Below are 26,030 nucleotides of genomic sequence, written 5' to 3'. Positions count from 1 at the left end.
AGATGACCTGGCCTCCACAGTCATTGGACCTGAACCCAATCGAGATGGTTAGGGGTGAGCTGGACCGCAGAGTGAAGGCAAAAGGGCCAACAAGTGCTAAGCATCTCTGGGAACTCCTTCAAGACTGTTGGAAGACCATTTCAGGGGACTACCTCTTGAAGCTCATCAAGAGAATGCCAAGAGTGTGCAAAGCAGTAATCAAAGCAAAAGGTGGCTACTTTGAAGAACCTAGAATATGACAAATTTTCAGTTGTTTCACACTTGTTTGTTATACAGTATATATAATTCCACATGTGTTAATTCATAGTTTTGATGCCTTCAGTGTGAATCTACAATTTTCATGGTCATGAAAATAAAGAAAACTCATTGAATGAGAAGGTGTGTCCAAACTTTTGGTCTGTACTGTACGTGTTGCATCAAACAATGCCTATTCTTGTCTGCATACCGAACAAGAATAGGACATGTTCTATCTTTTTTGCAGGACAGCGGAACAGACATATGGATGTGGACAACACAAGGTCTTTGAAAAGAATTGGTCCACATCCAATCCGCAAAAAATGCGGATCGGACGCAGACCAAAAATATGGTTGTGTGACTGGGGCCTAATCTTTATGATCACACTAGGCTGGGCCACTATCATCACTCTTGAATTTACACCAATTTGACCCACTCTTTGTCATCTGCTTCAATCCTGCTGAGAATGGTGGGTTGAGCCAACTTTAAGCCTCATTCACACGTCAGTGTTTCACGGACATGTGAAGTACATGTTCTCCACCGACAACACACGTCCACATTCATATTAACGTGTGTATTCACACATCAGTGTTTTACCATGGTCAGTGGGTCCGTGTTTTTAGCACAGGATGCATGCTCTATTTTGTCCGTGTTCACGGATCCATCACGTCCATTATAGTCTATGGATTTGTGAAAACCACGGATGCAACACGGATGCCATCTGTGTTTCATGGATCATTACGAAGAGCTTTAGAAATTATAGCTGTGCAGTGTCAGTAAAACACGGATGACACATAGGCCTCATGCACACGACCGTTTTTCGGGTCCGCATCCGAGCCGCAGTTTTTGCGGCTTGGGTGCGGACCCATTCACTTCAATGGGGCCGCAAAAGATGCGGATAGCACTCCGTGTTTTGTCCGCATCCTTTGCTCCGCTCCGTGGCCCCGCAAAAAAAAAATAGAACATGTCCTATTCTTGTCCGTTTTGCGGACAAGAATAGGCATTTCAACAATGGGCCGTTCCGCAAATTGAAGAAGGCACAGGGGCGGCTTCCGTTTTTTTTTGCGGATCCGCGGTTTGTGGACCGCAAAAAATAAAACGGTCGTGTGCATGAGGCCATAGACAGCAAAAAAAAAATGGACACACAGACCCAACACGGCTCCATGACGGAAATCTTCACGGAGGCATCACCGACCACCTTTTCACGGATTTAAGCACGGAAACGGACGTGTGAATGAGGTTTTACTCTGCATCACGAAATCAAGTTGTAGAAAACAGATACAAGAACAATTCAAAAGTCAACAACAAATGGAAGTCACTGCCGTCTACCTCTCGCTTCGCAGACATGACCTCGGGGATTGCAGGGGTTTGTGGCTTAGGCAATGCTTTAGATTTGCCTTCCATTCTACCTCTCCTCTTGCCCCCTTTCTTTTCTTTTGGTTTTGGCAAGCTGTCCAGTTTGGCCTGAATCAAGTCAATCAGTCTATAATCGGCATATGCTTTTGCCACATGAAGAACATTTTGTCCTATGAAGATAAAAGAGGATCACAGATTGGGGATGACCGTCTCATGATCTGATAGGGAACACGTTTCCGTCATAATACATGGATGAAATGATACTTACATTTTAAGACTTAGGGGGTTGTGCAGCCTGTTTATATTGATGACCTATCCTCAGTATAGGTGATCAATATCTGATCTGCGGGGACACAACACCCGGCACCCCTCCCGAGCAGTTATTTGAAGAGGAGATGGCGCTCCATGCGGGGGTTTTGTTGTGCTAGAATTATTTTCAAATCAACAGTAAAGTGATTAGTTTTGCAAAAATTGGAATAATGCCTATACTTTTGAAGGTAAAACAAGATGATTTTGTCTGCTGCTCTAAGGCCCCTTTCACACGGGTGTTGCGGGAAAAAATGTGCGGGTGCGTTTCGGGAACACCCGCAATTTTTCCGCACGAGTGCAAAACATTGTAATGCGTTTTGCCCTCGCGTGAGAAAAATCACGCATGTTTGGTACCCAAACCCGAACTTCTTGACAGAAGTTCGGGCTTGGGTTAGGTGTTGTGTAGATGTTATTATTTTCCCTTATAACATGGTTATAAGGGAAAATAATAGCATTCTGAATACAGAATGCTTAGTAAGTAGGTGATCAATTGAGGGTTAAAAAAAAATTAAAAAATTAACTCACCTTCTCCTCTTGTTCGCGTAGTTCCCGGTCTCTTCTTCACTTCTTTAATGATGAGCTGTGGGCTAAAGGACCTTTGGTGACGTCAGATCACATGCTCCAATCACATGGTCCATCACCGTGGTGATGGACCATGTGACTGGAGCATGTGATCTGACGTCACCACAGGTCCTAGCCGATAGTTCATCTTTTGAGAAGTAAAGAAGAGACCGGGAACTACGCGAACAAGAGGAGAAGGTGAGTTAATTTTTTTATTTTTTTTTAACCCTCAATTGATCACCTACTAAGCATTCTGTATTCAGAATGCTATTATTTTCCCTTATAACCATGTTATAAGGGAAAATAATACAGTGAATAGACTGTCACCTAGCAACCATGCGTGAAAATAGCACCGCATCCACACTTGCTTGCGGATGCTTGCGATTTTCACGCAACCCCATTCACTTCTATGGGGCCTGCGTTGTGTGAAAAACGAAGAATATATAACATGCTGCGATTTTCACGCAAGGCACAAGTAATGCGTGAAAATCACCGCTCATGTGAACAGCCCCATAGAAATGAATGGGTCGGTATTCAGTGCGGGTGCAATGCGTTCACCTCACGCATCGCATCCGCGCGGAATACTCGCCCGTGTGAAAGGGGCCTAACTTCTGATTTTCAAATATGTGGCCAACATTAAAGGGTTTCTCTCACTTCAGCAAATAGCATTTATTATGAAGAGGAAGTTAATACAAGACACTTACTATGTATTGTGATTGTCCATATTGTCTCCTTTGCTGGCTGGATTCATTTTTCCATCTCATTATACACTGCTCGTTTCCATGGTTATGACCACCTTGTAATCCAGCAGCAGTGGTCGTGCTTGCACACTACTGAAAAAAGCACCAGTCTGTGTGCACTCCCACAGTCCCGGCCACCAGAGAGGTCGGCGCTTTTTCCTCTTTTTCTATAGTGTGCAAGCACGACCACCACTGATGGATTGCAGGGTGGTTGTAACCATGGAAACGAGCAGTGTATAATGGGATGGAAAAATGAATCCAGCCAGCAAAGGAAGCAATATGGATAATCACAATACATTAGTAAGTGCCTTGTAATAACTTCCTCTACATGATAAATGCCACTTGCTGAAGTTTTAGGTGAAAGTCCCCTTTCTGACGGCTGTAGATGTAGAATAAAAGACTGATGGATTGTTGCTGATAATCATAAACAACAATTAAACCCGACTCCATAAAGAAACATTTTATCTGCACTGATACATTGTAAGGCTACTTTCAAACTAGCGTTTCTTTGCGGATCCGTCATGGATCTGCAAAAAAGCTTCCGTTACAATAATACAACCGCATGCATCTGTCATGAACGGATCCGGTTGTATTATGTCTTCTATAGCCATGACGGTTCTGTAATCAACTCCATTGAAAGTCAATGGGGGATGGATCCGTTTTCTATTGTGTCAGAGAAAACAGATCCGTCCCCATTGACTTACATTGTGTGTCAGGACGGATCCGTCTTGCTCCGCACCACATCACGGACAGAAAAACGCTGCTTGGCGATAGGGATGCAACCAAACAGAACGGAATGCATTCTGGAGCACTCCGTTTCATTCAGTTCAGTTTTGTCCCCATTTATTGTCAAAGCGTTTTCTTCCGCTATTGAGATCCTATGACGGATCTCAATAGCGGAATTGAAAACGCTAATGTGAAAGTAGCCTACCAAGAAACTGTATCAGGACAGCAGAGAGATTTGTGCTCTAAAGGGCATCTGTCAGCAGATTTGTACCTAGGACACTGGCTGACCTGTTACATGTGCGCTTGGCAGCTGAAGGCATCTGAGTTGGTCCCAAGTTCATATGTGAAAATGAGAAAAATTATGTTTAAATATATGCAAATGAACCTCTAGGAGAAACGGGAGCGTTACCGTTACACCTAGAGGCTCTGCTTTCTTTGCCGCACTTTCCACTTTGATTGACTCCAGGCGTGATGAGGTTTTCACTGTCTGGCCCTGTCAATCAAAAAGCAGAGGACGCAGCAGTTGCAGAGAGAGCAGAACCTCTAGGTGCAATGGCAACGCCCCCGTTTCTCCTAGAGGCTCATTTGCATATATAAAAACAGAGTCCATATTTACTCTTATGTACTGACACCAAAATAATCCATAAGGAAGTGTGTGAAATCATTAATGTTCGTAGGGGTTTTACAGGATTAGAAAAACATGGCTGCTTTCTTCCAAAAACGTGCCACTCCTGTCCACAGGTTTGTGCACTCCATTCACTTCAATAGAGCTAGATCAATGGCAGATGTAACATGGACAGGTGTAAGCAAGGTTAAAACATTCGGGGCCTGGGCCCCTGATGTTTTGTCCCAGGCCCCGAATGTCCTGCCTGCCAGCTAGATACAACCAGGCTCGGACTGGCCTACAGGTGAATCCCCCGGTGGGCCTCTGAGCAAGGTGGGCCCCTAGTCTCCAACCCCCTGCACAAGTGGCACATAACACAGTAGACTTACTGCACTACATACATATATTTAATGTATAGCACCTCAACCAGCCTATGTTCATATAAAAAACCCGATAGATTATTAAAAAAAACTCCCCAGTTTATTAGTATAGACACAATCAGAGCTGAGATGACTTCTAGGTATAGAGGAAAGCCACCAGTGTCCTCTTCTCCCCATGACCTACCTTCTCAAGGTTGCTGCTGCAAGGACCCCCATATTTAATCATCTGGTAGCATCTTACTACTGTGTGAGCAGGTAATATTTGAATGTATCTGTATAGTGGGCCCCCAAAATAAATTTTAATGGTGGGCCCTAGGCACTCCAGTCCGACACTGGATACAACGGTATTGCCGTTCTCAGGACCGCAATACAATTGAATCTAATGCAGTGGAAGATCTGAAGGACCTGTGGTGACATCACAGGTCATGTGACCAGTAAAATAGGCAGCGGTTGAGTAGGACTTGCGATGATGTCACCATCATGTGACCAGTGCATGAGAGGACTGCAGTGAAGAGGAGAAGAAGCTGTGGTAAACTCTGCTACATGAGGTGAGTGAAGGGAGAGGCAGAGCAATGCTGGGAGTTGTGGTTATTTAACTGGGACTGTATGTTAGGGCTGAAGGAAGGGATGTTATCATGGGACTAAATGTTCAGGAGTGGTGTTATTTACATGGAGATGTGTGTTGGAGGTGGCTGGGGAGTGGGCCATGTTATTTACATGGGACTGTATGTTGGAGGGGGCTGTGGGAGGAAGTGATGTTACTTACATGGGACTGTATGTTGGAGGGGGTTGTGGGAGGGGGTGATGCTAATTACATGGGACTGTATGTTGGAGGAGGCTGTGGGAGGTAGTGATGTTATTTACATGGGAATGTATGTTGGAGGGGGCTGGGGGAGGCAGTGATGTTATTTACATGGGATGTATGTTGATGGCGGCTGTGGGAGGGAGCGATGTTATTTACATGGGACTGTATGTTGAAGGCGGCTGGGGAGGAGGTGATGTTATTTACATGGGACTGTATTTTGGAGGGGGCTGAAGATAGAGAGGGATGTTATTTACATGGGACTGGAGACATGGTTTGATGTTAGGCTACTTTCAAATTAGCCTTATTTACATGGAACTGTATGGCGGAGGGAGGAAAATAGTGTTATTTAAACGGGATTGTATGTTGGAGGGGCTGAAGGGAGGGGAGTGATGTTATTTACATAAGACTGTATTTTGGAGGGGGCAGGAGAGATGGTGTTATTTACATGGGACTGTATGGTGGAGGGAGGAATATAACTACAGGGGGCACTGCAAATCCAGGGGACACTATAGGCATTCTTATTACTACTGGGGGCTCTATAGTAGTGACTTATACTGTAGATCCGCCTTATTTCTACTAAGAGCACTGTGGGGGACTTCTTACTACTGAGGGGTCTGTAGAGAGCTTTATTACTACTGGGGGAACAATAGGGGGCCTTATTTCTAGTGGGTGGCTCTGAGGGTATTATTAATACTGGAGGGCTCTTCTACTAATAGGGCATCTTGGGGAGCGTTATCATGGTTGGGGGCACTGTATGGGGCAGGATTACTAATGGGGGCATTCTTGTGGAGCATTATCACTATAATGGGGCACTGTAGGGGGCAGTATTACTAATGAGGGCACTCTAGAAGGGAATTACTATTGGTTGGACTATGAGGAGCACTATTACAATGGGGGCAATAATTTTTCTTCAGGGTAGTATTTGGGGGTATTGGGGAGCACAGTGAGTTCCAGGTTGGGGGATGATGTGAGGAAGCTAAGATGTCTGTGTGTTACACTCTGCAGCTGAAAGAAGATGATGACAGAGAAGATCTACATCGGAGGAGACGTCACCTGGGAGGCCCTGGATGTGAGAGGTACGTGCTGCTGTACAGCAAGCGCAGCAAAATGCGGTGTGTGAGGGGAGGGAGGTAGAAACTTACAGAACTTGGCCATATTCATTGGGGCTTGGGCCCCGGATCTTTTGAGACACTAGCAACGCCCCTGGGTGTAAGGTAGTTTCTGGAAAAAGCAGCCATGTTTTTATAATCTTGCACAGTTCCTTTAAAGAGCATCGGTCAGCAGATTTGTACCTATGACACTGGCTGACCTGTTACATGTGCACTTGGCAGCTTAAGGCACCTGTGTTGGTCCTATGTTAATATGTGCCCACATTGCTGAGAAAAATTATGTTTTAATATATGCAAATGAGCCTCTAGGAGCAACGGGGGTGTTGCCGTTACACTTAGAGGCTCTTCTCTCTCTGCAACTGCTGCGTCCACTTTAACCCCATAGTGACCACCCATATGTGTTTTTACGGCGGTCACTAAGGGGCCCAGTCTAAGCACTGCACGGGTCCCCGGCTCTCACATGAGAGCCGCGGCCATGCTCTAACAGCCCGGACCGGCAGGAGTGCAGATCTGGGCTGTTTAACACTTTACATGCCACGGGCACTGGCGCTCGCCACATTTAATGTGCTGACAGAGGGAGCGGACTCCCTCTGTCTCCCATCGGCACCCTGAAAATGTGATGGCGGGGTGCCAATGTGTGTGAAAGCTGCCTTGGAGCCTGATGTAGGCCCCAGACCAGCCTTCAGTAATTTCCAGCAAGCTGCGCCTCTCTGCCACAGCCTGCTGGTCAATGTTAGAATAGCATTGCCATTGAAATGCAATGCACCATAGGGCTAGTGCATTGCATTTTAAAAGCAATCAAAAAGCTGTCTGTTATAGTCCCCTTGTAGGACTATTAGGCCCCTTGCAGACGAGCGAGTATTCTGCGCGGGTGCAATGCGTGATGTGAACGCATTGCACCCGCACGGAATCCAGACCTATTCATTTCAATGCGACTGTGTACATGAGCGTTGGTTTTCACGCATCACTTGTGCGTTGCGTGAAAATCGCAGCATGTTCTATATTCTACGATTTTCACGCAACGCTGGCCCCACAGAAGTGAATGAGGCTGCATGAAAATCGCATCGCATCCGCAAGCAAGTGTGGATGCGATGCATTTTTCACTGATGGTTGCTAAGAGATGTTGTTTGTAAACATTCAGTTTTTTATCATGCACGTGCAAAACCCATTAAATCACACTGCATCCGCGCAATAAAAACTGAACAACTGAATGCGATCGCAGACAAAACTGAATGAACTTGCTTGCGAAATTGTGCATTTTTCACTGAACGCATCCGCACCTATTCCGCTCATGCTTGTCTGCAAGAGGCCTTAAGTGCTAAAAAAATAAATAAAATTTATTCAATAAAAAAATTATGCTTTTTTTTTCATTGAAAATACGCTTTTCAATGAAAATAAATTGCCCAAAAAAACGACCCCATATGTTTGGTATTGACGCGTCTGTAACGACCCAGACTACATAAATATCATGTAAATTATCCCCTACACCGTAAAAAAAAAAAAAAAAGATAGAATTGCTCATTTATTCTTAGTTGCCACCAAAAAAACGTAATAAAAAGCGATCAAAAAGCGCCATTTACTCCACAATGATACCAATGAAAAATACAAGTCGTCCCGCAAAAATCAAGCCCTCACACAACTCCATAGAAAGAAAAATAAAAAAAGTTATGGGTCTTGGGAAGCGGCAATGCAAAAACATTTTTTCTTTTCAAAAAAGGAGTTTTATTGCAAAAAAGTAGTAAAATGTAAAAAAAACTATACGCGTTTGGTATCACTGGAATCGTACTGACCCAGAGAATAAAGATATTATGTTATTTATTTCTGAAAAATGAACGACGTAAAATTTATAACGTAAAAGCGCAGTGGCAGTATTGCTGTTTTTCCCATTTCCCTCGCAGAAAGAGTTAATAAAAGTTCATCAGAAAGTTATGTGTATCGAACATGGCACCATTAAAAACTACAACTTGTCCCGGAAAAAAAAAGCCCTCATAAAGCTATATAGACGGAAAAATAAAAAAACGCTTAGGCCTCCTGCACACGGCCGTTTTTTTTTTCCCAGTTTACTGGCCGTTTTTTGCGGTCCGTATACGGAACCATTCATTTCAATGGTTCCGCAAAAAAAAACGGAATGTACTCCGTATGCATTCCGTTTCCGTATTTCTGTTCCGTTTTAACATAGAACATGTCCTATTATTGCCCGCAAATCACGTTCAGTGGCTCCATTCAAGTCAATGGGTCCGCAAAAAAAACGGAACACATACGGAAATGCATCCGTATGTCTTCCGTTTCCGTTCCGTTTTTTTCTGAACCATCTATTGAAAATGTTATGCCCAGCCCAATTTTATCTATGTAGTTACTGTATACTGTATATGCCATACGGAAAAACGGAACGGAAAAACGGAACAGAAACAAAAAACGGAACAACAGATCTGTGAAAAACGGACCGCAAAACACTGAAAAAGCCGTACGGTCGTGTGCAATAGGCCTTAGTCAGTAAGGCCCAAAACAGGCTGGTAACTAAGGGGTTAATTGACAGGGCCAGGCAGTGAAAACAGTATCACGTCTGGCCCTCTCACTCAGAGTGGAGATGGCGCAGGAGTTGCAGGGAGAGCAGAGCCTCTAGGTGTAATGACAACGCCCCCGTTGCTCCTAGAGGCTCATTTGCATATAGTAAAACATCATATTTCTCAGCACTGCAGGCACATACAGTGGCGGAAATAATTATTTGACCCCTCACTGATTTTGTAAGTTTGTCCAATGACAAAGAAATGAAAAGTCTCAGAACAGTATCATTTCAATGGTAGGTTTATTGTAACAGTGGCAGATAGCACATCAAAAGGAAAATCGAAAAAATAACTTTAAATAAAAGATAGCAACTGATTTGCATTTCATTGAGTGAAATAAGTATTTGAACCCTCTAACAAAAAAAGACTTAATACTTGGTGGAAAAACCCTTGTTTGCAAGCACAGAGGTCAAACGTTTCTTGTAATTGATGACCAAGTTTGCGCACATTTTAGGAGGAATGTTGGTCCACTCCTCTTTGCAGATCATCTCTAAATCCCTAAGGTTTCGAGGCTGTCTCTGTGCAACTCTGAGCTTGAGCTCCCTCCATAGGTTTTCGATTGGATTAAGGTCCGGAGACTGACTAGGCCACTCCATGACCTTAATGTGCTTCTTCTTGAGCCACTCCTTTGTTGCCTTTGCTGTATGTTTTGGGTCATTGTCGTGCTGGAACACCCATCCACGACCCATTTTCAGTTTCCTGGCAGAGGGAAGGAGGTTGTCGCTCAGGATTTCACGATACATGGCTCCGTCCATTTTCCCGTTTATGCGAATAAGTTGTCCTGTGCCCTTAGCAGAAAAACACCCCCAAAGCAAAATGTTTCCACCCCCATGCTTGACGGTGGGGACGGTGTTTTGGGGGTCATAGGCAGCATTTTTCTTCCTCCAAACACAGCGAGTTGAGTTAATGCCAAAGAGCTCTATTTTGGTCTCATCAGACCACAGCACCTTCTCCCAGTCACTCTCTGAATCATTCAGGTGTTCATTGGCAAACTTCAGACGGGCCTGCACATGTGCCTTCCTGAGCAGGGGGACCTTGCGAGCCCTGCAGGATTTTAATCCATTGCGGTGTAATGTGTTTCCAATGGTTTTCTTGGTGACTGTGGTCCCTGCTAATTTGAGGTCATTAACTAACTCCTCCCGTGTAGTTCTAGGATGCTTTTTCACCTTTCTCAGAACCATTGACACCCCACGAGGTGAGATCTTGCGTGGAGCCCCAGAGCGAGGTCGATTGATGGTCATTTTGTGCTCCTTCCATTTTCGAACAATCGCACCAACAGTTGTCACCTTCTCTCCCAGCTTCTTGCTAATGGTTTTGTAGCCCATTCCAGCCTTGTGCAGGTCTACAATTTTGTCTCTGACATCCTTGGACAGCTCTTTGGTCTTTCCCATGTTGGAGAGTTTGGAGTCTGCTTGATTGATTGATTCTGTGGACAGGTGTCTTTTATACAGGTGACTAGTTAAGACAGGTGTCCTTAATGAGGGTGACTAATTGAGTAGAAGTGTCTAACCACTCTGTGGGAGCCAGAACTCTTAATGGTTGGTAGGGGTTCAAATACTTATTTCACTCAATGAAATGCAAATCAGTTGCTATCTTTTATTTAAAGTTATTTTTTCGATTTTCCTTTTGATGTGCTATCTGCCACTGTTACAATAAACCTACCATTGAAATGATACTGTTCTGAGACTTTTAATTTCTTTGTCATTGGACAAACTTACAAAATCAGTGAGGGGTCAAATAATTATTTCCGCCACTGGTATGAACATGGGACCAACACAGATGCCTTCAGCTGCTAAACGCACAGGTAACAGGTCAGCCAGTGTCATAGGGACAAATCTGCTGACAGATGCCCTTTAAAAAATATGGTGCATCTTTTCCTTTTGGTGCATTTACAGGACCATATGTATTTTCTAGTCCGAAAACTGCAGATCTGCAAAGGGCAGATGCTGTCCATATCCATATGTCCGTTGCAAAAAGATAGAACATGTCCTATACTGTGTCACAAAACGTGGACATATTGAAGTCAATGAGTCCGCAACAAAATGCGCAAGCCACATGGAACTGTATCCGTATTTTGCAGATTCACGATTTGCGGACCACAAAACAGACACATGGTCGTGTGAACGTACCATAAGACTGGTGCAAGAAACGCTCGCCTTTATTAACCATGTCCGAGTATATGAGAAAGTTGTATAACTAGAAAACTTAACCCCTTAAAAACTGTTTGGGCCTTAAAGGGGTTGTCCGATCTTGGCCTTTCATAGCTGAGATGGGAATGACCCACAGTGAGCATACTGTGCATCTCTCCCCTTTACTGCTCCTGGACTTACGGAAACAGGAGCTGCTCGGCCGTATCCAGAACTCCGGCCCCCCCGGGCTGGTGATTACTGGGGGGTTAGTCTTATCTCGCCTTAAAGGCTTTAAAATGCTGTCCAAGTTACCTCCCTTCCTCCTTGGTTTCCATATGAAGTTTGTAATGTTCTTGCGTTACTGAATCCCTGCCCGTTCTGGCGGCATTTATTTATTTTACTTTATGCACTTACATAGCGCTGACATATTCCGCAGCGCTTTACAGACATTAGCAACCAACTGTCCCCAATGGAGCTCACAATCTAAGGTCCCTATCAGTATGTCTTTGGAGTGTGGGAGGAAACCGGAGAACCCAGAGGAAACCAACGCAAACACGGGGAAAACATACAAACTCCATGCAGATGGCATGTCATGTGTCCTGTGATGTTACTGCCTCCTTCGGCCCCCGTGACATCCCGTGTACAGATCACATGGGCTAGGTGCACACAGGACTTCTTGTTTTGCCTGTAATCTATACAAGAAAGCCGTCCAGGAGACAGCGAGAAGCTTTGCCTACTACTGACAGCATGGAAGCTTCATGTGAAATGTAGTTCATTATTGCAACTTAACAAACCCCAAAAAACTGTGGCGAGCCTGCATATGTGTCAGAGGATCGGGACAGTTAGGCTAGTTTCACACTAGCATTAAAGGGGTTATTCGAGACTAACAAATGCCCCCCTCTCCCCCCCATATGCCGGGCCCCTGACACTGATTCTACTTACCTGGCTCCCCGCTCCCTCCGCTGATCCAGGTCCTTGCACTGCCGCAGCTGCTTCTCCCCGTTTTCATCCGCGCACGGGGAGAAGCAGCTGCGGCGGTGCGGGGACCAGGAGCGGCGCAGGGAGCCAGGTAAGTAGAATCAGTGTGAGGTGCCCGGCATATGGGGGGGCATTTATTAGTCTCGGATAACCCGTTTAAAGAGATCCAGCAGGCTGTTCCCTGACGGAGCTCTCTGGATCCTGTCTGAATGCACGCCGACCCCGTTAACTATAATAGGGACCGGCGAAGATCCGGCCGCAACCCAACAAATATGCCGAGAATCGCAGCGGTATTTGTCCGGCATATTTTCCCAGTTGCGGCCAGATCTGCGCTGGTCCCTATTATAGTTAATGGGGCTGGTGGGCATCAGGTAGCGTCTGGCAATGCCGGATCCAGAGAGCTCTGCCAGGCTCTTCTCTTTAACGCTAGTGTGACACTAGCCATAGCTGTCGGCCAAGAGTCATCTCATGTGTGTGGGCAGCCTCAGGCACTCCACTGTCTACCTATGGACTTCTGTCTTCCACCATTTACCTTTCTTGTTCTCAATCTGCACCTTTGCTCCGGATTTCATTAACAACTGAACGCAGTCCAGACTTCCACTTTCCACGGCTCTCATAAGTGGTGTGGATCCATTCAGGGCGACGGCATCTATCTTGGCTCCATGTTGTAGCAGCAGTTCAGCAATGTCACTCTGGCCAGCGTGACAAGCATGATGAAGCGGGGTCCACATGAAGTTATCGCTTGTATTGACGTCAGCACTATGAAAGAAAAGAAATTCCCTCAAAGATTGTACTTGGTCAGTTGTTTCCATCATCTCTGCTTGTAGTCATTGAATAGGAAGCTTCATTCACTGCTTACATCCAGAAGAAAAGCTATTCCAGATACACAGCTGCAGCACTGATTACTGTTAGGACCCATTCACATGATTGTATTTTTGGTCCACGACCGATCCGCATTTTTTTGCGAATTCCACACGGACCCTTTCATTTCTATGGGTCTGCAAAAAAAAAAAACAGACAGGACAAGGCGTCCGTATTTCCGTTCCGCAGTGCTGCAAAAAAGATAGAACATGTCCTATTCTTGTCCATTTTGCGGATAAGGATTGGCATTGTTACAACAGTTGCACAAAAAAAATGCAAAACCGGATGCAACACGTACATCACACGGATGACATCCGTGTTTTTTGTGGATCTGTGTTTTGCAGACCGCAAAATACATACCGTCATGTGAATACACCTTTAGGGTACATTGTGCGGTTGCAATGTGGCTGAGCTGCGTTCAAGTACTGCGCGACTGCACGGGCTGCAGCTGGCTGTTGTTAAACTAATGAGACTGCGCTGTTTAGTCAGTCTGCATTGTTAATACCATGCGGCCATTAGCAATGGAGCAGAAATTAAGTTATCTAAACATGAGCTCACAGGCTGAATGTATTTATGTAAGTCATAGACCACCGAGATAACAGCTGCAGAACCCCTTTTTCAAGAGTACGATTCCTGTCCACCCTTAATTGAGGGACATGAAACCTCCTAACTCTGATGTTTTTGGCAGGAACTGGGAAGTTACTGGATTCTACAAAGAGTATAACAGTTCTACAAAGTGAGAGTGCAAAGCATTCTGTCAGATAAGGTAAAGGCCTGCATCTTGGCTACAGACTTCCTTGCATGTGGTGGGATCCAATGATCTTCACGCTCCCCATCATACCAAAAGAGCAGCCTGATCACCTGTTTATAGACTGTGCTATATTGAGGAGATAGCAATATAGTAAGAGTGAGAGGAATAAGTTGCACCCCTTTGGGGAGCTGAGGAAGACTGAGTAGATTATAAGAAGGAGACGTAACCCACTGCCTCCTATACAGTCTTAAGAAATTGCATAAGGTACATGTGAAGATTGTGCTTGACATGTTCAGTGTCTGTGTGAATCACTTCAGTAAAGTACAGTGGACTTGTTGCCAACAAACCAAGGTTTCTCATTTTATGCTTCATGATATCACTGCTTGATCTTGGGGAATGTGGGGAGATCAGCGTCAGTGACTACTACAACTTCCATCTGCACTACTACTCCTACCCTCTCCCCTTCCCCATTTGGTCGTTGCATGTACATCAACTGAAAAAGTGATGTGTAATTTACAACTTCTGCAGGAAAAGATAAGCAGCACCTATGTAGCATGACCAGTCTTTGGGCTGTACCTTGATCCGGTGCAGCGGCCAATTCTTGGATCATGTGCTGTATTTTGGGAACGTGATCCCGGGCCTGGGGTTATGAAACCGCAGCGCATGCATGAGTCTACCGCCACAGCGCTAGGGAGAGATTCTGATCTAACACAACTCTAGGATCACATGCCCAATGTACAGCACATGATCCTGGAAGTGGAGGCTGCACAGCATTGTGGCACAACCTAGATAACCCCTTTAAAGGAGTTGTCCCACAAACAATAGTCTACATTTACAATTCAACACCTGTACATGAATTATTTTGTAATTGCTTGTAATTAAAAATTTTGCATAGCCACTGAGTTATTCAATAAAAATGTGTCTGTATAGCGCCACCTGATGTTTGTTTTTCTTCTTATTTCTTTGTCCTGCTCACTGAGAAGGCCGCACATGCTCAGTTTCATCCTTCAGCTGCCTCCTGAGCTGTGATAGGGAGAACATGGACACGCCCCCTGAGCTGCAGCAGAAAAGACACTCCCCTTGATCTGCCAGCTTGATATAAATCTAGCAGAGCAACGAACGGGGAGATCTCTGGATCCATGTGAGGTACAGGGCTAGTTCTAGCTTTTTTAGAAAGAGATTGTCATGTACTATATGATGTCTGATTTTTATTTTTTACATAACCCCTTTAATCATCAGGTTCTGACATCAATATGTCATGTGAAATTGCTATTGATGTATATGACAAGTACAGGAGGTACAAAGGATTTAGTAAGAAAATGTATAAAATTGTTTTTGAATTACATATAGATTTATATATATTATATTAGGGCAAAGCATATGCATACTGTGCTGTCTGTCTAGGATCTGCTCTTTTAGACACAATGACCATCACCTATGCATATAGGGACAGGGCTGCGGACTGCGGAGGTGTCCGGGATTCTCCAGGAACAGTGGTAAGAATCATTGCTGAGCAGCCTGTCCACACTGCAGCTATAGAGGAGGTGTGGTCCTGCAGATGAACCATGCTTCTTCTGGTCCTAACACATCCTGCACCCTCTGCTGGTATTATAGGTAATGTGCAACATGTATGCCATTGCTTTGCTACATATTCTATATATGCTTATCTGGAGCTCAAATTTGTAGATGTCAGGATACGTCTGGTGCACATAACCAGCTGCAGCAGTGCACATAACCACGTCCATGTCGAAGCTGACAGATAAGGACCAGAAGACCAGCGAACAGAGCCCAGGAGCAGGGACAGAGCGGCAGCCAGCAGGTGAGTATGGGTTTTATCACAGGTATACCTGGTTGGGACTCGGCGGCAAATAAAATAAAATGCTAAACGACCCCTATAAGACTTTCAGCTGGATCTCCAGGATCTCTGTGACTGTTCTAGTTATCTGAACGGGGTTTGCAGAAATCCATGTGCGTGCCACCAAAAAAAACCTTTGAGGTGTACGGAGCAGCTTATTATTAGCAAAACTTTTTTATAACAAATCAGCTGCATCTGAATTCACTCTAAATCACGGATTAGTCCAGAATTAACACGAGGCGGGATTCACATGCATTTTAACACATATGTCTTGGCAATAGTCTTGATGCTTCTCGATGCTAAACTGTATGGCAAAATAGTGAAAATTCTACACATATACCTTTTGTTTTTAGTGGGTTATTTATTTTATTTTTTTTACATTTTTCGAAGGGACTAAAACTAATGTACAAAATGCTTCAAAGGAAGCTATTCAAAATGCTTGAAATGTGAGATCCTTTATGAACGCATTACTAAAAAAAGTATGTGTGAAAGAGACCTTAACAGGGTTTCCCAAGACTTTAGAACTGATGAAAGGTCTGGATAGGTGATCGGTAACTGATTTGTGGGGGTCCGACACACGAGACCCCGACTGATCAGCTGTTCTTTGCGCTCACCAAGCACAGAGCCATAGATTTTATAGCGGCTATGCTTGGTGTTGCGCTCAGCCCCAATGACTTCAATGGAGTTGAGCTGTGCCTAGGCCATGTGACTGATGTACGTGTCGTCAATGGCCTAGGAACAGCTGAGAGACGCTGCTGCCTTCTCAAACAGCTGATCATCAGGGGTCCTGGGCATCGGACCCCCACTATCAGATACTGATGACCTGTCCAGAGGATAAGTCATCAGTTCTAAAGTCTTGGAAAACCCCTTTAATCATACACCCAACCAGAATCTTCAATCTAAAATATTTTGACCAAGAAATTTTAATAAACCTTTTCATTTTCTCCAGAGAGCACCACTCTTGCGTCTGGTTTCTGTGACTAATCCATATTCAAATGGATGGGAAGAGCTGCAATACCAGGCACAACCTGTTGGTAAGAGTGGTGCTGTTTCTGAAAAAAATAAAAAGTTTTTTTAAAATAACCCTAAACAACTAGGTAAACTAGGTAATCCATTAAATTTGTTCAGATTACCATTATGTAGATGAGACATATGTCGCATGTATCAAAATGCTTTTCATGAGCAAATCAACAGATAGGATCTATGAACAAAACATGTAATCCTACGTATAACTCTCTTCTGGACTGCAACACTTATTTAATTTTCAGTCGATTAAAATAATAGAAATCCTACCCTTTCTCCAGAAGGAATCGAACAGCCTCCATATTCCCATAAGCACAGGCAGATATTAGGGGTGTTTTATAAAAGATATCTTTCACATCCACTGATACACCCTCTTCAAAGGCCCTCTTCAAGGACTCAAGGTCTCCAGCTTTGGACGCAAAGTTTATGTGAGTATAAACTTTTTCCTGGTCATCCACATACCAGGCAGTATCATCTGTCAGTGGGTTCTGGGGTGGGTGGTCACCATCAAATCGGTTGACATCAGTAACATTATGGCAAGCTTCAATCATAAAGTCGGGTGGTCCACCATCTTCCCTACGTGAGATTAGGTGACCTGGCATTGTACATATTGGCATCGGTAGTGTAAGCTTTCCTTTTTTTCCTTTCTTCCCTTTCTTTCCTTTTTTTTTCTTTTTTGGTCCATAGGAGGATAGTATAAAAGCTTTTTGTAGGTACTTTGACCCTTTCAAAAAATCCTCAGGACTGATGCTTCCACCTCTACCTTTTTCATGAAGATGAACAATACTCTCCATTTGTTCGGTGGTCACTGGAGCTCCTTTCTCTGTTAGGACTTCCATAAAATCCTCCCTTGAGACAGTACCTTCTCCCTTATCCAACGCAGCAAAAGATTCTCGAAGGCCCAACTGGTGCTCAAATGACCAATCATGCAATGTAAGAGCCCATGGTGGGTTGGGATTTTTTACATTTGGCTTGGAGTATTTTTTAAATTGATGCATTGCTTTTCCTATTTCTTTCATTGCCGCTTTGAATCCACCTTCTTTGGCAATGGCTTTAGGTGTCAGGGTTTTTATATTTTTCCAGGTGGGATCACAACCTGTAGAAAAATAAAATTACCGTGCAAAATTTCAATAAGAAATATCACCTAAGAAGACATTTGGAAATCAACATCTAATGCTAGCGTCATAAACTATGCTACAGTATGTCTGAATAAATAAAAGTGCCATGCAACCACTTATCACAGATGGTAACACCTACGGTTTAGGAGCACAAACGGAGAACATGCCCTTGGGCCTTCACCACTTTGGGGACCTAGGGAGCCTCATTTCACCCATCATCCCTGATGCACATTTGTAGATCCTGTCTGGGGGTAAAGAACAGAACTGGATCGCACATCCACAATGCTATGCTTTGATCTAACTCGCTACTCAGCGCTATATTAAAGTGTACAGCCCCCCATACTGCATGCTGTACAAGAGGCATTAGTGTACATTTTGATCAAAAGGCTTAAGCCCACTCACCACGCCAAGGTCGCCTCTTTGAGTGGGACCTACTCTGAAAAAGGCGCAGCGACCATGCGGTGACGAGGCGCTGTGCTGGTGGGTTGGTGGGACCCAGTGCCATGGGTGGCATAATCAGACAGCAGAGGTGCTGTTTGACCCCTGGGTCCCGCCACCTACTAGGGCAGTGCCGCCTCGTCACCGCATGGTCGCTGCGCCTTTTTCAGAGTAGGTCCCACTCAAAGAGGCGACCTTGGCGTGGTGAGTGGGCTTAAGCCTTTTGATCAAAATGTACACTAATGCCTCTTGTATAGCATGCAGTATGGGGGGCTGTACACTTTAATATAGCGCTGAGTAGCGAGTTAGATCAAAGCGTGGCATTGTGGATGTGCGATCCAGTTCTGTTCTTTACCCCCAGACATTTGTAGATCCTACCTAGCTCTGTAGAGAAGGGAGGGCGGTGTGATTCTGCCTTTTGAAGTCTAAAGGAAATGTGTTTCAGCTTTCTCCAATACTCATAGACAAGTTTTTTCTGGGAATTCAACATTACAATGTTGTAGGCAGGTCTAAATTCACAGAAGGAGGTAGGGACAACACAAGGTGGGGGGCCAACAATGCTTTAGTGCTGCACAAAATACCCTCCTAGCAGAAGCACATATTACAGTGCAGTGCCTAATACTGCCGCCCCTGCTGCAGCATTCAACTGTATAACTGTCCTGAGGACACTGATACAGTTGAGCTCAGGAAGTCACTTGCGGCTGCTGGCCATGTACATAAGTACCTGATGCTCCTAGCATTAAATAATGCTGGGAGCATCAGATCGTTAGGACCCGGCTGATGGCCATGAGGAGGACTCGGTTGGCCCCCTGGGCATTGGCACACTGGGAAATTTCCCTGCAGGGTCTACGGCCAGTCCACTCCTGTTGGTTAGTGCAGGAGGTTTCTACCAGCGAGTACATGGATAAATTTATTATCCAGCATAAAATGACCAGCATCAGCATTTAGAGGTCCTATAGTATTTATGACTAACATACACTAAGATGCTACTGATGCATAATATATGTAAAATGTTTTAGTGTGCTTCTCCACATTAATCTAATAAAATCATTATGTATGTATAGGATGTTCCCCCATGTATGGACTGCATTAGCCAAGAAAGTTTTCCAGTATTTTGCATATATCTTTAAAGGGGTTTTCCAAGACTTTTATACTGATGACCTATCATCAGTATCTGATGGGTGGAGGTCCGACACCCAGGACCCTGATCAGCTGAGCACCCGCCTTCCCCCTGCTCACCCAGCACAGAGCCTGCGTTGGCGTACTTTAGGTCACATTTATAAAATGTCACATGTTTTTCGATCAATTTGTCTAGAAAAGCTACCCCAGGTTTCCTACTCCACCCTCCTGCTGGAGTAATATTGGGACTTTTTAAAAAGTCTCAGTGATAAATCTGCAGTGAAACTTATCAACAGAGTGAATGGTGTAAAAAGCGCAACACTATTTCACAAGTCTAAAAAGTTATAAAAGCCCAATTTTGGGCTTTTTTGAAGCTAGAATTCTGGAGTGAATTAGTGATAAATCAGGGCCAACTTGTTCAATTTTTTTTATCACTTTGAAACAACTTTTCTGTAGGTGTTGATCAAAATGTCCTGCCGTTTTGCTTCTGCGGCTCTTATGCAAACTATACATCTCCATGGTAACAGTAAACAGACTCTATATAGTCTGATCCTGCAGTTATATTCCCTTCTATCCGCCCTCTACTTCTGGCTAACCTATTAAATGTTCATTAGGACACAGCAAAGGACACATAGAAGAAAGTATGAGACTGCAGAATTACAGTATAGAGTTTGTTTGCTGTCTGTTACCATGGAGATGCATAGTGTGACACAGTGAGGGGTTGTGTCTGGCAAGGCAGGTATTTTCCTCCCAGCATGTGCGGCTGGGCTGATTTCCAGACGGGTGAGGTCAAATACCGGACCGGAGTTTAAGGGCCGGTCCGGGTTTTGGTAGCACCTGGCTGTCCTTAAATAGGCAGCTGGGCTCAGCAGAAATGTCTGTTTTTGGGATCTGAGGCTTTGTGCCATGCTGAAGGGATGAGAGCCGCACGCTGGGGAAACAGGCCCCCTAAAGCCTGCTGTGGACTACTGGAGGTAGAATTGCCAGCAAGGTGACTTGTGTTATATGAACTTTCCATTGTGTGTGAATTAACACCAAGACTGCAAAGTTACGTGCTGTTTTGTGCAATTGCCTCAAGTGTGAATAAACACTGACGTTTTGAGTTAAGAACTTGTATTTTGCCTCTGTACTGCGCCCGCCTACCCTATCTACCAGAGCGAAACCCCACAATAGATATAAAAAGCAGAGCAATCAGCTCACCCGATACATGAACTTTATATTGTGGTGCTCGAAACTGCAGAGCTATGACTAAGCATGCTGTGTGAACTCGGTCTTCCTCTCACATCAGCAGTAAACTGACAATAGGTTCCCTATCTATATAGGGGGTTTATTTATCTGTGTTTACTGATACAGAAGGATACTATTTTTATGTAATTTTCAATAATACAGAACTACTAAAATGAAGAAAACAAAAAATAAAAAAAAACATTTTCTAAGACTATTGAGTTGAGAAAAATCCTCCTAGCTTCCCATGGGGTGGGGGATAGGATTATTTTGGGGAATACATACTGCTGGATTGTACATGTTGTTTAAAAAAAAACAAAAAACAGATGATAAAAAATAAATTAGTTTATTTCGTCCAAAGACATTTTATGGTCATTTAATTCCATTTTGCGAGCTTGCATTGGCTATTAAATATTATCTGTGTAGAATTTATGAGGTTATTCTGTAGATAATCTCCTGAGGTAAACAAAACAATTTAGCATCTATCACAAGCTCATGCACAGCTGGCATACTTTTAAGACAGGATTTTTAACCCATTTTTATACAAAACCGTGGACAAGGTTATTAATATTTGCATACACTTGGACACAAATGGGTATGCCTTTTAGGCCTCTTTCACACGGGCGTTGTAGATTGGGGCCGTATGCGTTCAGGGAAAATGGTGCGATTTTGACACAAAAACAAGTCAGTTTTCACTGCGATTGCGTTCCATGTTTGCGTTTTTTCCTCGCAGGTGCAAAACATTGTAATGCGTTTTGCACGCGCGTGAGAAAAATCGGCATGTTTGGTACCCAGACCCGAACCCTGACTTCTTCACAGAAGTTCGGGTTTGGGTTAGGTGTTGTGTAGATTGTATTATTTTTCCTTATAACATGGTTATAATGGAAGATAATAGCATTCTTAATACAGAATGCATAGTACAATAGGGCTGGAGGGGTTAAAAAAAATAAAAAATAATTTAACTCACCTTAATCCACTTGTTCGCGCAGCCGGCATCTCTTCTGTCTTGTTCTGTGAGGAATAGGACCTTTGATGACGTCACTACGCTCATAACATGGTCCGTCACATGATCCATCACCATGGTAAAAGATCATGTGACGGACCATGTGATGAGCGTAGTGACGTTATCAAAGGTCCTATTCCTCACAGAATAAGACAGAAGAGATGCCGGCTGCGCGAACAAGTGGATTAAGGTGAGTTAAATGATTTTTTATTTTTTTTTAACCACTCCAGCCCTATTGTACTATGCATTCTGTATTCAGAATGCTATTATTTTCCCTTATAACCATGTTATAAGGGAAAATAATAAAGATCGGGTCCCCAACCCAATCGAATCCTAGCAACCGTGCCTGAAAATCGCACCGCATCCACACTTGCTTGCGGATGCTTGCGATTTTCACGCAGCCCCATTCACTTCTATGGGGCCTGCGTTGCGTGAAAAACGCACAAAATAGAGCTTGCTGCGATTTTCACGCAAGGCACAAGTGATACGTGAAAATCACCGCTCATGTGCACAGCCCCATAGAAATGAATGGGTCCGGATTCAGTGCGGGTGCAATGCGTTCAACTCACGCATTGCACCCGTGCGGAAAACTCGCCCATGTGAAAGGGGCCTTACAGGTGAACTTAATGTGACCTTCTCACTTTTGAATGCACATATCCAACTGTTCAGTGTTTCAGTACTTTTTGCATAACTTGCTGTTCTCTAACAAGGAGCTTAACGGCAAAATTCACAGCTGGTGTTTGATCCATGAATCGCCCAATAAATTTCCTGGTTCGATTAGAATTGGTATTTAAACAGTCCTCCTCATCATGCTGTTCACATTTTGACATCATGAGACCAAGACGACACCTAACAACTGATAAACAGTACCTCGCCATTGCGTGGATTCAAGCAGGATGTTCTCAGATGGAAGGGGCCACTGAGCTTAGAGTGTCACAGAGTGTCATCAGCAGGTTGCAACAGAGATACAGAAAGACTGGAAGAGTCACAGAAAAGCATAGAAGTGGACATCCTTTGGCCACATCCCACACTGACGACTGCTTCATTGTGAACAATGCCTTTCGGAACCGGACGATGAATGCGACACAACTCCAGGCACACTTAAGAGAGGTGAGAGGCACGCAAGTGTCACGTCAGACCATTAAAAACTGGTGGTCTGCGTGCTAGACAACCTGCAAGGGTTCCCGACCACACCACCAGGCACAGGTGTCATTGTCTTGCATGGGCCAAGGAGCATCAATGCTGGACAAGGGACCAGTGTGCCTCAGTGCTGTTCACTGATGAACGTCGATTCACGCTAAGTAGAAATGATGGCCGCCAACGATATTGGAGAAGTCAAGGAGAGCGCTATGCATCAGCCACTGTGGTCACCAGACAAGCCTTTGGTGGTGGTGGTGTTACAGTGTGGACAGGTGTGTCTAGTCAATACAGAACTGCCCTACACTTTGTGAATGGTACAGTGACAAGCCCATACTACTTGAATAACATCATTAATCCGGTCATTGTGCCTCTGCATGAACAACACAGGGCTAATGTCATCTTCATAGACGACAATGCGCCAGCTCATCAAGGTCGCATCATTAGGGGACAGCTGCTGGAGACTGGGGTACCTCAAATGGAGTGGCCTGAACTTTCTCTAGACCTGAATCCCATTGAAAACCTATGGGATCAGTTGAGTCGCTGTGTAGTGGCTCGTAACTCTGTACTGCAGAACCTCAATGACCTGAGGGGCGCCCTTCAAGAAGAGTGGGATGCCATGCCTCAGCAGACAATAAGTCGACTTGTGAACAGCATGAGACGTCATTGTCAAGCTGTAATTGATGCTCAAGGCCACATGACATGTTATTGAGACACTGACATTTTTGTAGGGGTATACCCACCACTGGTGTTGGCTTTTGTTTCAATAAATTGTTTGAGATGTAGAAATCACCATTGCATGCTTCTACTTAACTGCCCTACTTTCATGATATAATATTACTGTAGCGTGAACTTTTCATGTTTTCCATAAATTTCACCCGAAAGCCCGAGTAGTGCATGTATGCATGGTTGTATATACAATATGTGGTGCATATGGAGCGGATGAATATCTGCCTGTGTGCATATATCATTGGTGTGTACTTTCTATGATGGCTCTCTTTGTCGCTAGCTCTATTAGTTATGTGAACAGTATATGTAGGCATTATACTCACATTGACCTCAGTGGCATCCGTCAGCTGTGACAGATTTAATGGATCCGTTGCATGACTGATATGAATTGATCCTGACGGGATGTAGGATGGGGAGGAAGTTACTTTATGTGCATTATTTATAATAAAGGTTTGGATTATATGTAGTTCCAATACAACAATACTGGTATTAAAATGTAGGCCTTTTGAATAGCATAAAATAAGCAATGCAGCGGACATAACATATATACAAAACCCAAAAGCAACAATAAATGAGAATTTGTGCTACAGAATTTTATGTATTGTAGAATATATTTGACAATACACGTCCAGTAGCATATCAGGCATCCTCTTTTCTGTGAGAAACGAGAAAGGCTAGGTTATTCCCAACATAGGAATCTGTGTGATATCTATCAAAAAGTGGTTCCCTTGAAATGGACAATTCTCAGTCCTCAGTTGAATATTGGGCACTGTAAAAAAACATGCAGAAAAACACTTGTATACATGGTAATGGCTCATTCTTGTACCAATTTATATATGTATATAGCACAGCTCGGACCTGTACAAGGTATATGAATAGGTTGTCCACACATACATCAAGGAGTCATTAGCAGTATTCACATCCTATGTCTTTATGGCACTCTTGTTTAGCCACAGTATTTAACAGTGCATAACCTAAGCTGAAGGCTCCACCACCACTTTAAGGCCTCTTTCCACATGAACGTCATGGATTTGGGCCGGATAAGATGCAGGTGCGACCTGGGAAAATGCGCGATTTTTCCACGCGAGTGCAAAACATTTTAATGCGTTTTGCACGCAAGTGAGAAAAATCGGCATGTTTGGTACCCAAACCCGAACTTCTTCACAGAAGTTTGGGATCGGTGTTGTGTAGATTGTATTATTTTCCCTTATAACATGGTTATAAGGGAAAATAATGGCATTCTTAATACAGAATGCTTAGTAAAATAGGGATGGAGGGGTTCAATTTTTTTTTAAAATTATTAACTCACCTTAATCCACTTGTTCGCGCAGCCCGACTTCTCTTCTTTCTTCTTCTTTGCTGTGCAGGAGGAAAAGGACCTGTGGTGACGTCACTGCGCTCATCACATGGTCCGTCACACGATCCATCACCATGGTGATGGATCATGTGATGGACCATGTGATGAGCGCAGTGACGTCACCACGGGTCCTTTTCCTCCTGCACAGCAAAGAAGAAGACAGAAGAGAAGCCGGGCTGCGCGAGCAAGTGGATGAGGTGAGTTAAATTATTTTTTATTCTTTTTTAACCCCTCCATCCCTATTTTACTAAGTATTCTGTATTAACAATGCTATTATTCAATGGGTCCGCACCTCCGGATTTGCGGACCCATTGAAACGAATGGGTCCGCATCCGTGATGCGGAATGGCCACGGAACGGTGCCCGTGTATTGCGGATCCGCAATACGGCAACGGGCAGCACACGTTCGTGTGAACGAGCCCTATGGCTGATGGAAATCACTGATCGAGCACTGAAGTGTGAATGAGGCATAAGGAGTAGGAGAGGCAAACCAGGACTGGCCAATTCATGCTAGTACTTATGTTGTCCTAATTTGAATTCTTTGGGTAGAAGTTGTAACCTGAAAGAAACCATCATTGATACCTCTTTGTCCAAGGAACTTGCAGCAATCGGCGAAGCCACCACTGGCTGCATGGTGAAGAGCTGTGTTCCCATCCATTGCTATAATTCCCATGTCTCCTTTGTATGCAGACAGAACCTTCAAGATCTACAAGGTAGAAGAAGCCACTTTAGATGTATGAGGAGACTTGCGGACCAGTCACAAAAACATATTCATCAGATGTTTCTTATTGTGTGCCGGGAATTCTGCTGGCCAGGTTTCCGATTCCGTTGGTCAGGTGTCGTAGGGCCCTTTGTAAACTTGTCACTGATCACCCAACAAAGGCAGCATTAAAAAAATCACTGCTTGTTGACTGCACATCA

The 26,030-nt window shown here is 44.1% G+C and overlaps 1 protein-coding gene across 1 annotated transcript in view; it reads right to left on the bottom strand.

The window, feature by feature from the left end:
* ANKEF1 (ankyrin repeat and EF-hand domain containing 1) overlaps positions 1-26,030 on the bottom strand; it is a 55,669-nt gene that overhangs the window by 3,663 nt on the left and 25,976 nt on the right. Inside the window, exons 5-8 of the mRNA XM_040429888.1 lie at positions 25,692-25,815; positions 17,256-18,081; positions 13,028-13,254; positions 1,564-1,760 (exon numbers count right to left, since the gene is read on the bottom strand). Of these exons, the coding sequence (XP_040285822.1) occupies positions 1,564-1,760; positions 13,028-13,254; positions 17,256-18,081; positions 25,692-25,815 (1,374 nt within the window). The remainder of the gene's footprint in view (positions 1-1,563; positions 1,761-13,027; positions 13,255-17,255; positions 18,082-25,691; positions 25,816-26,030) is intronic.

This window comes from Bufo bufo, chromosome 4 (assembly GCF_905171765.1).
Source record: "Bufo bufo chromosome 4, aBufBuf1.1, whole genome shotgun sequence".
Taxonomy (NCBI): domain Eukaryota; kingdom Metazoa; phylum Chordata; class Amphibia; order Anura; family Bufonidae; genus Bufo; species Bufo bufo.
The sequence above is the reverse complement of the archived record's forward strand: the minus strand, read 5'-3'. Positions and strand labels throughout refer to the sequence as shown.